The sequence below is a fragment of the Epinephelus lanceolatus genome, chromosome 14 (assembly GCF_041903045.1).
Source record: "Epinephelus lanceolatus isolate andai-2023 chromosome 14, ASM4190304v1, whole genome shotgun sequence".
NCBI lineage: Eukaryota > Metazoa > Chordata > Actinopteri > Perciformes > Serranidae > Epinephelus > Epinephelus lanceolatus.
In genome coordinates, this window is record NC_135747.1 from 39,507,948 (window position 1) to 39,525,731 (window position 17,784).

Consider the following 17,784-nt stretch of genomic DNA (forward strand, 5'->3'; position numbering starts at 1 on the left):
TTGTTCATATAAATCATTTTAGAAACCTCCATCCATCCATCCATCCATCCATTTTTATCCACTTATCCAGGGCCGGGTCACGGGGGCAGTGGGCCAAGCAAAGCACCCCAGACGCCCCTCTCCCCAGCAACACCTTCCAGCTCCTCCTTGGGGACCCAAAGGTGTTCCCAGGCCAGATGAGCTATGTAATCCCTACAGTGTGTTCTGGGTCTGCCCCGGGGCCTCCTACTAGTAGGACTTGCCCGGAACACCTCTAATAGGAGGCACCCAGGGGGCAGCCTTGATTAGATGCCTGAACTACCTCAGTTTACACCTTTTCGCGCAAAGGAGCAGCGGCTCCACTCCGAGCTCCCTCCAGATGTCTGAACTCCTCACCCTATCTCTAAGGCTGAGCCCAGACACCCCATGGCGGAAACTCATTTTAGCTTTAACGTTGTGGAGGGGCAAAGTGGTCCCAGGGGAGGGGCCAGACTCAGAGCGATTAAAGAAGACCTTGATGACGCGGCAAATTCGGACACTGTGTACCTCACATTGCTTGTCTGACAGGTGCTATACAAATTGTTACTCTTATTATTATTACTGCCAAATATGAAATCATGTCATCTGCACTTAGAACCTCAGATGGTATTTAGAAGTGTTTTTTATTTAATGACCTTGGCCATAAAGGCCTCCTTCAAGTTAGAGTCAAAGGTGCAGGTTAGCTCTACAACTGACACCTCTTTGGACTTTTTATTAACCACTACAACATCTGGTGTGTTGACAGACAGAAGTGAAAAAGTACCTGGATTACTGTTATAAAGATGAAACATGGAAGGTTTGACAAAGGAATGTCTGTTCATTCTCACTGACGGTGAAAAAAAGGTTTGATATATCCTTTGTTATTAGTTCCATTCTTTGGTCATGACGTGCTATGTACTCAGACACGTACACACACAGCTGAAGAGTGAATCATTCACCTCCTCAGTGTCCTATTTTATACACTCATAAATCTGCCTTTTATAGCTAAATGAGCCTGAACACAGCTCTCATCTGTATCTGTGTAGTTCCATGGAGTGACCACAAGGGGGAGCTACAGCCTCTCTACAGTGAGTCTCCTGTTGTGAGGAGCAGAGCACAGGAAGTCTGCAGGATGTGACTGGTTTCAACACTGTGCGCATCCTCATCTAACAACCCTCACATTCAAACATCCAGAAATTCTTCCCTAAAGAAAAATGTTTCATCTGATATTTACTCATAAATCTGCATTTCCTTCCAGTCGTAATTAATCAGCTGCTTGATAACCTGCACTGTATCCAGCAGGTGGCAAATAAAATAAATGATATCAGTAGATAAACTTGGTGGTGCAGGGGGAAATAAATTGCAGTGGGTTGGTGTGAAATGTAATTCTGACCCAGCAGAAGGAGAGAAGTGATAACGTGCACCTGCAGGTATTTTTATCGCGTCAGGTTCAGTGCGATGGTCTCGAGAAGTGTGAACAGAGAGCTCAGGTAATGACTTGTTTGTTTGACTCGGATAATCCTGAGTGACGTGCTCCCTCTGTGGGGCACATACACAGAAAGGGGAAGATATTATGGAGGGCAAGTAGTTTTATCTCTCTAGTTTCATCTTCTAGGTCAAGTCATTTTACAAGCTGCTGAACGCCCCCTCCTCCTCCTCCTCCTCTTCATCCTTTTCTTCCTCCTCTCTGAATGTCTCTCTGCCATCTGAACAGTTTGAGCCTGCAGCATCTTGTTTCCGTGTCTCCTCCTCTGATGGTTATTAAAAGGTTTCGGAGGATATTTTTAAAACCTGCGTGAGCTGTGGCTCTTTGTGTCGTCTTTTTCACAAAGTATTCCCAGCAGCTCACTCAACGTAGGAACCTGCTTCTAATACAAGACCAATCAGTCAGTAGGAAAACAGACATGTCTCTCCCTCCGGAGTTAACATTCATCATAATCCTGCAGTTTGTTAAAGTGAAACAGCACAGAGGCGAATCATCTCTCTTGAGCTGTTAACTAGTGGTGACGTGGAGTTTAGGTTCTTTCCACACCATCACAGTCCAAACCCTACATGACACTGAAGTACAACAAACCACTCCTGCCCACACTGAGCTTCTGACGCCTCAGGCTTCCCACACCTTCTTCACAACAAATTCAAGGACTTTGCAGGCCCAATTCCCTAAAATTCAAGGACCAAATGCAGCACAGTTTGAGACACAGATCAAGAATAATTATTGTTACAACACTCACAGACAAAAGTTAAAAACAGAGAGAGGCTTGAACGTGTAAACATAAAAAGAAGCTGATAGCAGTCAGCGGCTAACTCAAACAAGAACTGAAAATAGTGAAAACAGTGAGGTCTAGGAGCTCCGAGCAGAGGAAGAGATCAGCCACCATATCACAGAGACGATAAATGAATGTTACTGACATGCTATGCCTTTGTTATTGTCTATAAAGCCCTGCTGACAGGTATGTTATACGCCACGCTAGAAGCTGGCGCTGTTATGTTACATGTGATGCCCATCACGCCTCTTTTGATTCCGCCATGCCAGCATGCTCTCTGTGTAAAAAGGACTGCTGGCTCTAGATCAGGCCATCTGTGACACAAACTGATTTCATGTGTGACACAGGATGTGTTCTGCTGGTGAAGAAGTTACTGTTTGTTATCTAATAATAATAATAATAATAATAATAATAATACAGACTTTCACTGTTATCTAACACAGCCTTTTTCAGTATAAACCATCTCTTTGTTGCCATGGTTACTGCCTGGTGCCGCAGATGCTACAGCGACACCTTGACACACACACACACACACACACACACACACACACACACACACAGAGCCTTCACCTCTCTCTCTACACTACAGTTAACAGATAACATCTCTGTGTGTGTGTCAGAGAGAGACGAGTTCTCACAGTGTTTGTTTCTGTCCTGAGATCTGCAGACGGATCAAAGCGCTGCCACTGAGGTCACACTGTGAGAATAATAAAGAGTTAAATGTATCTAAGAGAATATACACAAAAGATGTATAGGACTAATTGTTTATTATTTGGACTATATCTAGTTTTATACAAACAAAGATGACAGGAGCATGCTGACAGCCTGTTGCAGCAGCTCTGCCTTTTTCTGCCAAATTACTATTGGACTAATTATTTCTGCTCATATTTTATTTTATTTTATTATATTATAGGACAGACTTTAACATGAAAGGAGAAGAGAGATGACATGCAGCAGAGGGCCACAGGCTGGAATTGAACCCTCACCCGCTGCAGCAAGGACACTGCCTTCGTACATGGGACGCCCACTCTACCCACTGAGCCGCTGGGTGGCCTGTGATTAATAGTCTTACCTCAATGTAATTCGAGCAGTAGCCTTGGAAACAAGATTCATTACAAAATGCTTCTTTCCTCAGTCTCACTGCAGTAACAGTGCACACATGAAATAAAAATAAATAACTCAAAGTTGTTGCCGAGGGGAAACTTTACACTAAAACCACCTGATCAGAACTGAGCAGTGATTCAATCTCTTGTTTTAAAAACTTTCTTTCTGCAGGGAAACAACCTGCGTCACTTTCACATTTCTGTTCTCAGTTCCTGCTGTCGGCTGGAGAGAATGAAGCCTGTTCAAGGTGGGAAAGTCACACTGTTATACCACCTCGCTGTTCTTTTTAAAAAGGTATGAAATAGGAGGACGGAGTTGTCTCAACTTCAAGCCGGCAGTGGAGGTAGTGACAGTGCTTGATCAACATCTGTATAAAAGGGACAGACGGCAGGACGGGTGTGACATTTTAATAACGTGTTATGTGTGCGACCCACCGAGTTTGGAGATTGGAGATTTAAAAGTAGCTAATAGCAGTTAGCAGCTAACTCGAAAAAGAAGAACAGTGGCTGGAAATGGTGGCACAAAATTGAGGAGACGATGAGGTCCAGGAGCTCCTTACCCTCCGAGCAGAGGATGAGATCAGCTGCCATATAGAGCCGGGACACACCAAACAAGTGCCAACAAAAGCCCCCTGCTGGTCACCTGACGTCACCGTGTCTCAACCAAAAAAGTTGCTCATGACCATACTGCAAAGACGACAGCCGATGGCCAACCAGCATGTACGTTCTGTGCCTGTGTGAGAGGAGATAGCTCTCCACACTAGCACACAGCAGTCGTCATTCACCATTCAAAAAGGTAAACATGAAGACCGTCTGGATGCTAGTTAGCCAGTTAGCAAGTTAACAACACAATCCAACATTAACAGAACAGAGCATATCTACTGTGCGCCAGTGAACAATAACACAACCCATCAGGACACATTTCTGTTAAAGAGCTCAGTGGCTAAAGAAAAATAATCTTACGTTACAAAACAAGTTTGCTTTGGTCTCACTTCCTTTTGACTTTAGCTCTTTGTTTACTTTCCTCATTTCTGGTTCTCTTCTCGTGGGCGGACCTGGACTGCCAGTCAGAGTGGTTGCACTCAATGACGGGCCCTGCCATGGCTGAATCAACATGCTAAAAAGTCAATGGGAGCCGATGACAGGCAATGATGCAACTAGGGCAACAGACGCTCATCGATGGCCCAACACTGACCGACAGTAGATCGTCAGCTTGGTGTGTCAGGGCCTTAACAGAGACGGCGAATGATTGTTATTGGTATGTTTCGCATAAAGCATTGCCGACACATGTTATATGTCACACCAAAGGCAAAAGTGTCAGAACTTTTTTGCTTCAAAAATGCCAGCATGCTGTCTAAAATCACACACTGGACGAGCATGGTGCCGCTGTTGTTACGTTCTGTGTAAAAATGCAAAGACAGCATAAAGAAAAGACTTGTTACTGGCTCTGTAGCGTGACCTCTGTGTATAAAGGGCTAGAGATTAGCATCAAGCGCTCAGCAGTTATTATAGTCATTAAAGGATTGACTCATCCAAATCACAAAATGCTGGTTTTGATCCATGTAGATAGTTTAGATATTGTCACCTCGTCCATCTCATCTCTCCGGAAACAGTGTCCCAGTGGTTGAACATTAACCTCACTGTATAATAACTGTACTAATGTGACTGTGGGTTCATGTGTTTTGTACTTTGAGAAGTTTGTTACAGAATTTTGTTGCATTAAATTGGGTCTCCGTTCACCTTCACTGCAGCAGGAACGACAACTATGTTTAATGATCTTAAAATCAACTCGTGACCTCCTGTCAACATGTGGAGCCTGTTCACAGGGCGGACACCCATCAGATACACTACTGTTACCACACACACACACACACACACACACACACACACACACACAGAGGGTGTTGATTGGTTGTTAATGAGGTCAGGAGCAGTAATGATGTTTAGTGTGTCAGTCCCTGGTGATGTCACCCTCCCCGAGGCCTGAACCCATTATAGACCATTAGTCATAATGTTATCACACTAACACACAACCGCTCATGTACAAACACAGTTTCTGTTCTTATCACTGTAACAGCCAACAGCCAGATCCTCTGAAACTAACACGATCCATGAAATGCGCTCGTCTCGTTACTGTGGCAACTCTCAACAAACTGAGAAACTTTACAGCCACACTGCATTCGGAGTGGTCGACAGTGGACTCCTACGTCTGGCCCACGTCTGGTCCAACCTCGCCCACTTCAGGCCAGTCACAACCATTTATCCTAAATGGTTTGACATGATAACTGATAACTTACAGAGCCTTTACACTCTATATAAAATATTCAATGATGTCATTTTTGGCTTGTGCACCCTCTTACAGGAGGCACTAAGGCAAGCATAAACCTGTGTGCCTCTGGACCTTGTGTCCAGAGGCATCTTGATCCACATCCTTTGATAACAACCCTTGGTTGCAGGTTCCAGACTACCTCACATTAAGGAACTGGTCTCGCGATGTCAGACTATTAGACCCCAGTGCTGTAAATGATTATATTATAATGGGTTTACTGCCACCTTCAGACCTCACGTGAAAATGAAGCCCAGATTTAATGTGCTGTTGTTATAAAAGTGAACTCAAAGAGTCTCCGAAGGTTTGTGAGAGTTGTGTTAACATTCAGAAGTTCTTGTTGCTGTGAGTGTGTGAACACTTTAACAGCCCACAGTCGCTGCTGACTTCCTGAAACATATCAGAGCCTTTTATGGACCAACTGACTGTAACGCAGCTCGCCTCGGGGAGAGGACACACACACATACACACACACGGCTGTGATCCATCTAAAATCTTGGACTCAGTTCCAGTGGAAGTAGGATACTCCTTTAGGGACCATTATCTAACACTTAAAATATAGGAGCTAAAAATACACACACATACACACTAATGTGCACAGACAGAACCCAGACCCATTCATATTGCAGATGCTATGTGCGTGCGCACACACACACAAACACACACTTTTGGAGAGACATCAAACAACCCTAATATGGCCTCTGGTAGTCGATAGTTACATCTGCAGCTCACGACGCACAGACAGAAGACAACACGTGTGCTAAAACTACTGCTCTTCTGAAACCTCGACCAAACCGATGGCGAGAAATAAAACAGCAACAGTGACAACAGAACTCAGGACGCCACTGAGACTTTGATTATACTGCACGAGTTGTGTTAGAGTATAGAAACAGACATTTTGATATAGCTTTGCTGTTGTTAAACGTGGACTCCTATGACTTCAGTTCGTCAAGAATTTTCTCAGCTTTTGGATTCTTTGGATTCTTCTTTTACTATTTTAAAATGACAAAAGCTGTTTGGTGATTACTGCAACAACCAACAGATCACGGAAGTTGCATTGATTTACATTGTAACGTGTTCAAGCCCTATTCAGTAAAAATTATTAAAGTATTGGAGGAAGGTAAATTATAACGTTCTCATGATGTGTTCAATGTCATCTTGTAAAGCACTATAAAATAGATATTAGAGAGGGAATTATGGTGCTTATTTTTCAAAGCTGTTTTTCATGTGAAAGATTGTAATGTTAAAGGTTGTTTCATAAATGTGTATTACTGAACTGACCCTAGGGGGTCGCCTAGGGCACCAAACGTGCTCGGCCCACCACTGTTTGTCCAGCATGGAGGCATGCGAGAAATTTTCTTCCCAATTGTAACGTAACACAGAGTGAGTAATTATATCATTGTGTCCTTTGGGGGGTGAAGTGTTCCTTTAAAATAGACAAACTAAAACTTGTTCTGTATGATTGACGTTACTGATGTGTTCATTTCACATCCAGGGAATGTATCAGTGTATCCAGGTGAGTCATCCACTGTAGAAAGTTAAGACAAATCAAAATTTCAAGGCAACAATAAAACTTTTGTTGAAGCCAAAAGTTTCCCCCTTTAAATACTGATAATTTATACGTATGAGTCCCAACAAATTGTGCTATGGATTCATGTCAATGTACTGTATATAAGTTGGCTTCTTTTACAGTGTTGAATTTGGATAATTTTAGGCCTTCCATGACTCCTCCTACACACACATTGTGTTTGACTCCTCTGCAGAATCACACATTTTGGTGAGCTTCAAAGTCTGTGTGTGTGTAACCACACTGCTGTAGTAATTAACACACACACACACACACACACACACACATATACACACACACGCTGAATCTAAGTTCTGCCATGTGCATCCACAGCCACCACACGCACACACGTGAAGACAGAGATGAAAGTAGTGTGTGGTCACGCTTCTCTTTGATCAGTGTCTGCTGCTACCACACACACACACACACACACACACACACACACACTAGTAATCTAATACACCCCAACATGTGGTCTGAGGCAGAGAAAACACAGCGGCAGTCGACTCCAAATGAAATCAAACTTGTCGTGCTGTCAGTTCACGCCAGAGGAAGGTGCTGGTGAGTCACCATGGTGACAGAAATGAACCCACAACCAATCACTGTAACTCTGTAAGTGACCAGAGACTCTTCAAGTCTCTATGTGAAGATTGTTGGAATATCATGGAGGAGTTAAAACGACAAAGCCACTGAAACCATAAAATCTTCTTAGATTTTGTCTTAGAACCAGGAAACACTTAGATATTCTGAGTGTTTCCTGGTTTTAAAGGCTGCATCACAGTGACGTGATGTAATTTTCTGATCTCAGACCATTCTAGCTGTTCTATTATTTGCTTTGAGAGTGGCATCAATCTGAACATCTAATTCTCAACAAGAAAGCAAATGAGTGTATTTCCCAAAATGTTTCCCAAATCATTCCTTTAAGTGGCTGAAGAAACTGGTCGTCAAAGAAAACAAAGGTTAGACAGAGAAAAAACAAACAGGTGAAAAACTTTCTACCTGATGACACAAAGAAATGAGCGATAGACTCTGAATCTAAAAAATCCCAGAGTGTTGGTGGAGAAAGAGAAGCTGTCATCAGACACCTGAGCCCAGGTGATCCGACTCATGTGATCAGCCTCCAAGGCTGGTTAGTTTAAAGAGGGAGGACCTACCGCGGCTGTGCATGCCTCCGTCGTCATGGCTACGAGGTGTATCTCTATGGAGGGGCGAGGCCTGTGAGAGGAGGGAGGGGGCGAGACAGGAAGGAGGGGGCGAGCAGGGCAGCGAGGGCGGGGCTACAACCAGGAGGTGGGAGTGGTCAGGAAGACACAGAAAGTGGGCGTGGAAGTGTGTAGTGCAGGAAGGTGGGGCACCAATGGTGAATCAAGTACAGCAAGGCAAAGATCATTCCACGAAAAAACACCACCCCGAAAACACCGACATCACCGGGAGACAGGTCCCGAAAACGTTGTTTGTTGAAGAATAAAAACAGGGAGGTCGACAGGAGGCAGATATCGATACAAGAGACGCACATGCAGGAAGGTCAGATTAGATGATTTCAACATTTAAAGTCATGCAGCAGATCAGTGACAGGAGACATGAAAAACATCAGAGGAGGAAGACGTGTAAAAGGGGAGACGACAACACAAAACAGCACAAAAACAAAATAAAGATTAGTGGCAGTTCACAGTACAGATCACCTCCACATGCTGTTAGCATCATGTTAGCTTCATCAGCAGTTAGCAACATTTCACACACTGTAACAGTTAGCAAACAGAGGCTGGATGGTTGCTAGCTCTACAAAAGAAAAAGTAAAAAGCATGGGACTGAAGTTTGCTATGATTCTACAGACAGAGCAGACGAGCAGTGACCATGAAGCTGCTTTAAACACGACTGCTGATCCTGAATGTTGGCACACATGTAATGTTATAGTGTTCAACTGGCTCTGATCCTGGAGGGTCACGTTCATATCACAGTCCTTTCTTTGGATCATCAAAGACACTTATCAGGTGCTTCATTAAATGTGTTAAAAAATGCAAGTACACTGATTGGTAGGGAATCTTCTTAGTGACATTTAAAGGCCACTGATGGAGAGTAACTAAAGTAATTAAAGCTGGTGAAGGCTGTTTTACTTTGGTGTCATTGTTAAAAAAAATCCTATAATAACTTTAAACTAAACTAAATAAAACACGTGTCAATAACGGCAAAGCACTTCAGAGATGGAGAGAAAATGTTGCTAACAGTTTGGCTTCTGCTAACCGGAGCATCTCCATGTGCACTGCAATGTACATAAGGCTAGCATAGTGTCAGCTAACAAAGCTAAAAAAAAACCCAGTACAACAGCTAGAAACAAAAACATATGACTGGTTTACATTTAACTGTGTCACTGGAGAGCTGAAAGAAATCCGAATCTGGCTCAGCTTCGATTTCTAGCCCTTCGCGCCTGTCAACAGCGACAGATGTCAGGTGTCAGTTTGCACCTACATGTTAATGGCTTCCGTTGACAAGAGCTTGTAGCCTGTCGCTGTGGTGTAAACACAGCTAAAGGCTCACGACTGTGGCTTCAGGTTCACATTTAAATAGCAAACGTTAGTTAGAACCTTGAATCACGGTGTGTCCTCCAACTCACACCCTGTCTCTACAGACCACCTTGCCAGGAGGAGAGCACCCAGCTAGCTCAAAGCCCAGCTCCAACAGACCACACACTTCCTGCCGGATCAGCAAACTTTCTGTTGCTGCTGTTACAAAGGTTAGACTAGGTGCTGCTGATAGCCACCAGCCTGCCGTGACACCACGCACTAGGGGGTTTGTGCCGGCCAAACTTGAGCTGCTACAGTGGCCGACTGAAGGTCTGTCTCCCGAGCTGCTGCCTGCTCTCCTCCCGGGGAAGCACTCTACAGTGGCGGGGTACAAGGTGGAGGGACTGTGGGGTGGCTAGCAGCTAGTTCATGTCTCATTTGTGGTCTCATTGAGAGAGAGAGTGGGGCAAGGAGGAGCTGAAAGACTGAGCTGTGTACATGAAAGAGGATAAAAAAAATCAGTGTATGGGAAACACTAGGTTACTGTATAAAGCGCATGCAAATGCCTGTTTGTCTGGTGGGAGGGGCTTAGGACAGAGAGGAGGGTGTATTTCCAAAGTCTGCTTTTTTCTGTTTTGGTTTTTCCAGATTTCTGCCTTCACCAGCTTTAAGTACAGTTCTGAGGTATGTGGACTTTACTTGAGTATTTCCATTTTCTGCAACCTCATATTCCATCACTCATAAATCTTAAACAGTTATCAGTTATTTTCTGCTGCTTAGATTGAAATGCTGATTAAAATCACATCAAGATTTTTTCCCAGACGTCCCTCAGGTCATTTCAACAGGTACAGCAAAGCACCACAATCCAACTGGAGCTACACACTGTTCTCACAGTCACACTGTTCAGTGAATCAACCTGTGGTTCTGGTACTCCAGGTATCTGACCCGCCCTCTCATCCCAGATCCACTCACCTGATCGGGGCTTCAGTCCAAACACAGGGCTGGAGAAGGATGGAGGTCCGCCGGCTGGAGATCTGTCATGTCGCTGCAGCAACAGAAATGAAATCAAGGTGTTTAAGGCCTCAGTCTCATCAACACACAATGAATGCAAGTATACTAATTGAACAGATGCTGGATATTCTGAGTCCTGTGCTTCATGTGGAAGATGTTTGCAAAGACACACAAAATAACAAACGAATCCACAGAGAAATAAGAACATAGAAACACATGTGATGAGTTCAGGGACCTAAAGTTAACCACCAACTTGTCTCACAGACAGCAGCACTTCACTGTATCCTCCGTCTGTCTTTAAGCATCATTCAGCTTCTATAAGCAGCAGACTGATTCAGAGTCAGCACTCGTTAAGAGACTCCTTCAGGATTTAAGTGGTAAAGATTTTTGCAAATCTGTGTGATTGAAGTTCATTTAAAAATGATCCTGCAGGGAAATCCTCAGACTAGTTCCTCTGCAAAGGAACAAGTAGAGCCGATACAGCTGTTGGTAAATCCGCCAGCTCTTCCTCATAAACATTAAGATTTAATCATGGTGCAGGCAGAATGGAGATAACGATGATGCGTAAAGTAAAGATACAGATCACAGGTTAACAGCAGGTGGGAATGAAGGAAGTCAGAAGTCAGCTGAAGGGATTCAGTGTCTTGCTCAAAGACACTTCAGAATGGCAGAATACTTTCTTTAAGCTTTCTCCAAAACAAACTGACTGAGGTCAACAAAGAGCCATCTGTCCTCACTGCTGTCCTTTTGTTTCTTTAAATGCAGAAGTCAGCTGGTTTGGATCCTCCACCCAGTGTGTGTGTGCTGCTAATTTTGTGTGTTTTCTCCTGACAGTCTGACATACAGTTTATCTGTGTTTGTTGGTTTCCTTCGGAGCATTGTTAGGGCAGTCTGTGGAGACAAAGCGATGTTGTTCTCCTCGTTTCTAAACCTACGCTCTCTTCACTCTGTTTGCTTCTGTGAAACACTGACGACTCAGTTTGACGCTGCTGAGCTGTGATGTTTGTGTTTTTTGCTTTATTTCCATCACAGGAGAACAATGACATTTATCTCATGTTTATGTGTTAATTACAGAGCTTTAGCACATGGTTAGCCTAGCTTAGCATAAAGACTGGGGGCAGGGGGAAACAGCTAGCCTGGCTCTGTCCTTAATTGAAACTTTAAGGGCCTTTTGAAACAACATAAAGTGCATGTCACCAGTGCATTTAGGGTGCCTCTAACTCCATTTTGCTAGTTAAATAGTGCATAATCTGGACACAAAGTGAGGCACAAGGCGCAAAGGGGTTGATTTTAGTTTCTTAAGTGTGTTCTTGGATGTAACGTGATTTCAAGCAATCAGTATCATCTCCATTTCTTTTAAAAGCCAGGTATGCCTGCACCAGGTACACTTTTGGCGGATTGGGTAAATTGGAGCAGTGTGCAGTTTCTTGCTGAGAGTAAAGCAGTCAGAGCAGTGATGTCACTGTAGTAAATATCATGCAACATTTAAGCAGCAAAACTAAAAACTCAAGTTACAAACTTGACAGAGGAAACAGACCCTCACGGACATGGGTAGATGATGACTTTAATGTCACATAGGACCCTCGCAGACACTGAAACTTTGAACTGTCCTTCATGTGGAGTCGAACAGCAGCTCTGCTCTGCTCTCTGCTACGTTCACATTTTACAGAAAATCATTAATATTTTCCTCATTAATGACTGATCATTTTCACCCAGTGTACACGCTTTGTGAACCAGCCTATGTAGGTGCATCTTTCTATCTGAATTATGCGCTCTTCACATCGCAGGAAAATACTTCATTATTCTGACTTAAGTCCAGGGTTTTGTTGGTCAATGCTGCAATGGTTGTCTGCTGCCTCAAAATCGCAACAACGCTCCTGACCACACTTCATTTTAAGACCAAGAAGCCCATGAGCACACAGATGGGCACAAGTACTTCAACAACATGGGCACTGGCCATGAAAATGACAACGGTTTCAGTCTGAAACTACCAATACCTTGCACTGTGCACTGCAGCTATAAGATAGGGCCCTAGAACTGCAGTTCTTTTAATGGCCACTCAAGGCTGGCTCAAAAGTACAGTCAGTCCCCACAGACCTTATTGTTAAAATGCCCAACTATATGTGCTGTAATTATTTTTCAAAATGCTGATCTGAGTCTTTATTTTTAGTTATCAGTGCAGCATGAGGTTACCACTGAGAACACACTGTTTACCATGAAGTTACAGTATTTGGGGATGAAACACGAGACTACAAGACACAATAAAAACAAAACTTTATAATTGGCATGAACTCAATAAAGAATAGAACTTAAATCTTATCGTCAGACATTGCTGGTTGCTTATGAAACAAACAAGACACTGACTGACATCACAAATCAGCCACTGCAGATGAACTCTTCACACACTGACATGCAAGACAGGAAACTCTCAATTCACCAGCCACCGGTTTACTAAAATCGACTTTATTCAAACACGTGTTGTTTCTCAAGAAGTCAGAGTGACTGGTAAAACGTTTGGACTCACGTGTAGAGATAAATAAACATGTTCTCACCCTGTTCATATGTGTGACCTGCTGCCAGATGAGATGAGACACATGTAAAAGCTCAGTGTGGTTTATTCGCTCACAGCAAACAGACACACAGGAAACAGACGCTCAGTTTACTGGACTGAGGACAGGTCACTCTGAGGGGCGGGACAGAGCCTACTAGAGCTGCAACCATTACTCAATTAATCGATAAGTCGATAGACAGTCTATAGATAATTGACTGACAATGATTCTGATTTGAATTTATGTTTTTCTTTGTCAAACATTATAATAAACTTAATAGCTTTTGTTTTTAGGACTGTTGGACAGATAAAACGTAACATTTAAGGATGTCACCTTGGACACTGGGAAATTGAGCAGGGTGAGAAAATAATGGTCAGATTAATCAATAATGGAAATATTGGTCGGTTGCAGCCCTAGAGCCTACATCCAGTGGTTTGGTGCTCCCTTTACCTTGATTGACATTTGCCACTCATACTCCCGGCATGCAAGCTGGGCCTCAAACCTGGCCTTCTCTAGAATCATCTGTCTCTTCTTCTGGAACTCATAGCCACCCTCCTCCATGTGCTGCTACAGAACGCATCAAACGTTTAGGCTTAATTTACCTTAAATAGGTGCTTTATCACTCACATACTTATAGGCTTTAAATTTCCAAAGACAAAAACACAACAGGACGGATCACTATCACGTGACTGAGCCTGTCTAGGAAAATGAATTTACAGGGCTCAACAACAAGAATTCTCAGGGCAAGTAGATGCCACGTTGGGTGAGTAAATCTAGGGTTGAAAATAATTAAACACGTTGTTGCTTTCTTCTTTCTTGATGGAAGTACTTCAGGAGTACGCCAACTTGAGCCCTTTTCAACTCTGCTGAGTGTTGCATATGAGCAGTACTGATCAGGCACTCACAAGAAAATGGCGGCGGGTAAAGACAAAGTTTACGAGCACAAGCGAGCATTTCAGTTAACTTGGAAACAGGAGTTTAATTTGGAAGCCTTAGAGAATGTGAGCGAAACTACCACAAGTTTGAGAGCTAGGCAGATTAAACTGGGCTGTTTTAATTTAACTTTAGTTTTTGTTGGTATTTGATAATGGTTAATAAATAAAACTGTTTGTATCAAGGCAAGTGAAAATTGACTTCGAGAGAAGATTTCTGACCTATTTGCCTGATGGGGCGTTGATCCCTGATTTAAGTTGACAGCAGCGACTACTGACATTAAATCTACTACGTACAGGTTTCAAAACATCTACGTTTTGCGCTCTCCAGTGATAGCATGAAAGAAGAAGCCTACACCAGACAGAAATGGTCAAACATTGAATAAATCTGAGTTTGTTGAATCAGTTTGAGGATCCCTTCAGGCTCTGCTAAATGTTGGCAGGCATTTGTAATTTTCTGGACCGTCTATAGGCTAAAAATTGATCAACTGTTGTTATTGTTTGTCTGTAAATTGTTGATCTAGAAAATTTTACTTTTCACACCAAACTCACTGGAAGTCTCTTCAGATAAAAGCATCACCCTGACTGGAGTTCAATATAACATATAAGTGCTGTTATTCACTTTCACGTTACAGTAAGATGTCAATCAAATATCATCCTGTACGCTGACGACAACATGTTGTTTTGTGGTGAGTCTCAACTCAAAGTTAGGAAAAGTTTCTGCACACTTTACCTTTGGTGTGGTGATGCCGTCATCGCTGTCCTGCCCACTGAGGAGAAAGAGAGAGATAAATAGGGAATTAAAAATAAAAGATACATTTTGCAGACACAGCAGACAGAAATCTGACACGTTGACCTACATGCAGACATTTGCTAAAACACACCACAAACACACGTATAAAAGTTTATCTTTTAACGTTTATACTTTTATTTTAAATCTAAAACAGGAGTCAGTGATTGGTGACACTCGGGTTGAATACTGGGAATTAAGATCCTGGCATGTCCTGGAAAAGTTAGACAGAGGATGGAGGACTGACACCAAAGACAAACTATGAAAGATGCGTTAAAGATTTTTCTAAGTGTTTGTAGACAGTTTAAGGTGTAGATTCACTAGCAGCTGACAGAGCCTGAAACATCAGCACTGTTGCTTTGGCTACCTACCTACAGTTTAATACAGCTGGAGCACTGACTTGAACAGTGATAAACACTGGTTGTACAGTTTTAGCAGACAGCTGCCAGCCAAACAGAAATTAGTATTGTCCATGACCACATTATGAAATCAATGAACACAGAGTCTTACTTGAGTGACTCCTCCACTGTGACCATCTCCACCGGGTAGAGCTGAACTCCAGACAGATCGTCCTGCTCCGCATTCACTCTGATAAACACAAGAAACATGTCATTAAATAAACTCATTCCATGATTGTTTGATGCCAGTTAAAATACAAAAACTCAAGGTTTTCAGCTTCAGGGTCATTTTAGATTTTAAGCAGTTAAATCTTGTTAATTCACTGATGTATCACCTCTGTAGGAGAAAGTATTTTATTGTTCCCTCTGTTGACACATCCTTGATTACAACGGTCCATGAACCATGAACAGAGCTGGATCAAGACCTGAAGCTAATTCAGTGGAAAAGACGTATCTGTGATGTTCTGGTTCTCACCTGCTGGGGTCCTGCAGCAGCTCCACAGCCTCCTTCAGCTGGTTGATCATGTCGATGTGGAGCTCTGTGCCCCCTGTGACCTTTGACCTGTGACCACGAAGACATGTAAATATCACAGTGACACTCAACTAGCAAGAAGGACACAAGTCAGACACAGGAAAGAGGTTATATCCACTTTAACTTGCTTAAAATGCTGAAACTATTCTTGTTCCGCTTTGTTCCAGTTTTCCTGGTTTTATCATTTTCTCTTTATCTGTTGACATGTTTGATTGTGAAGTCTGACTCACGACGACAGCAGAAATAATGAAAAATGCTCGAACACAAAAAACAGAAATAGAAAAAGTAAAAAAAAAAAAACAGACATAGATGAACTTACATTTGTTCTGTTTGCCAGTGTGCGTCTTCCTCTATCCTGAGAGGCTCGTCAAAGTCTGCTGCTGTCCGACCCTGCACACACACATATACACTCACATTAACACACACACATCAGCACCAGCTGCAGCTGTCAAGTGATCTACAGACTCACTCAGACATTGGTCAGAATCCAGAGACGTTACTGCTGTCCCCTGGTACACAAACTCAACAATAAGGACACTGTAACAAACCCGTTCTCTGCTTCATCTGCATCCTTCACTCTGCACATGATTCTCACACTGGGATGAATGGGTTAACTGGGACAAAGCTGGACCACTGCTCGTTATCATAACTCTTTAAGGCCAAAACGTATTTAGCCTGGGAGCTCCGAGGATGAGTTAAATCTGAGTTCATTCACAAACATCACTTAAAACTTGGAGCCAGTTGCACAAAACAAGCTGAGGGACTTAAGGGTGTTGCACAGAATCGCTGAGAAGGTTTCCTTAGTTAAGTAAAAATGTTAAGGCATTTACTGTAGTGAAAGATTTCATAAAGGTAAAATACTACAGTTTCCACGATAACCATTGCTTGCGCTCTACATATCTTAAGTCAGTTGTGCAATTGTTTAACTAGCTTTAAGAGATTCCTTAAGTGTAAGACATTATGAGGTGTAAGAAGATAAGGAGAAAACCTTTTATTTATTTTATTTCAGTGAACATTTTAAGGAAACCTGAGGGAGTGTCACAGTGTTAAATCCAACATGTATTACATTAATAAAAAGCAATATGACAGCATGTTTAACATAATATTATATTTCTAAACAGACTAATGGAGCCACTTGTGTCTGACCAGCTGTGAGCCGAGGTCAGTGAACATGAACATTTAAAGAGATGGGAGGGGTGTTTTTGGGCAACGAGAGGAGACGCGGCAAGAAACTAAAACTGCACTAATATGGGCACATTTTGGATTTGGCGTAACAGGTTTCTTAAATAACAGCGAGTGACACAGCGTTGCTGTTGTGAGCTGAACTATTGTTGGACCCCTGTTTCTATTTATATCTGTCTCTGGCTTTGAAAGCTCTGCAATGTGGAGGAGAACAGCTGATTCACAAAGTTAAGATGAGGAATTATCTACAACAGTAGTTCACAACTGGTCCAGATTTCTTCTTTGTCATTAGTTCAATGTCCAGTATACAGCATCATACTTTCATTCAGCCATGCTGTCGAGCTAGTTTGCTGTCTGTTAGTTATCGGTCCTGTAGTCACTCACTCTACTACAGGAAAGGCACTGTAAAATGAAAGCTCTGTGCTAGAAATTCACTGTACTTCAAAATAAAGTGTTTTTTACAGACTTGACAAGTTTGAGAATCACTTGTGGTGCATTCAGAATGGGTCTGCGACACACTTTTGGATCGTGATTTGTGACACACCACTTGGGAACCACTTATCTACACTAGGGATGCACCGAATATTCGGTAACAGAATATATTCGGCCGAATATTGCAAAAAACACACACA

General features: G+C 42.7%; 1 protein-coding gene across 4 annotated transcripts in view; it reads right to left on the reverse strand.

Moving 5' to 3' along the window:
- lrch1 (leucine-rich repeats and calponin homology (CH) domain containing 1) overlaps window positions 1-17,784 on the reverse strand; it is a 109,029-nt gene that overhangs the window by 13,531 nt on the left and 77,714 nt on the right. For 2 of the 4 annotated variants that reach the window (XM_078174710.1, XM_078174708.1), the window contains exons 10-15: window positions 16,290-16,360; window positions 15,914-16,000; window positions 15,551-15,628; window positions 14,984-15,020; window positions 10,731-10,803; window positions 8,412-8,534 (exon numbers count right to left, since the gene is read on the reverse strand). In XM_078174710.1, the coding sequence (XP_078030836.1) occupies window positions 8,412-8,534; window positions 10,731-10,803; window positions 14,984-15,020; window positions 15,551-15,628; window positions 15,914-16,000; window positions 16,290-16,360 (469 nt within the window). The remainder of the gene's footprint in view (window positions 1-8,411; window positions 8,535-10,730; window positions 10,804-14,983; window positions 15,021-15,550; window positions 15,629-15,913; window positions 16,001-16,289; window positions 16,361-17,784) is intronic. The other 2 variants (XM_078174711.1, XM_078174709.1) reach the window with 1 other exon arrangement.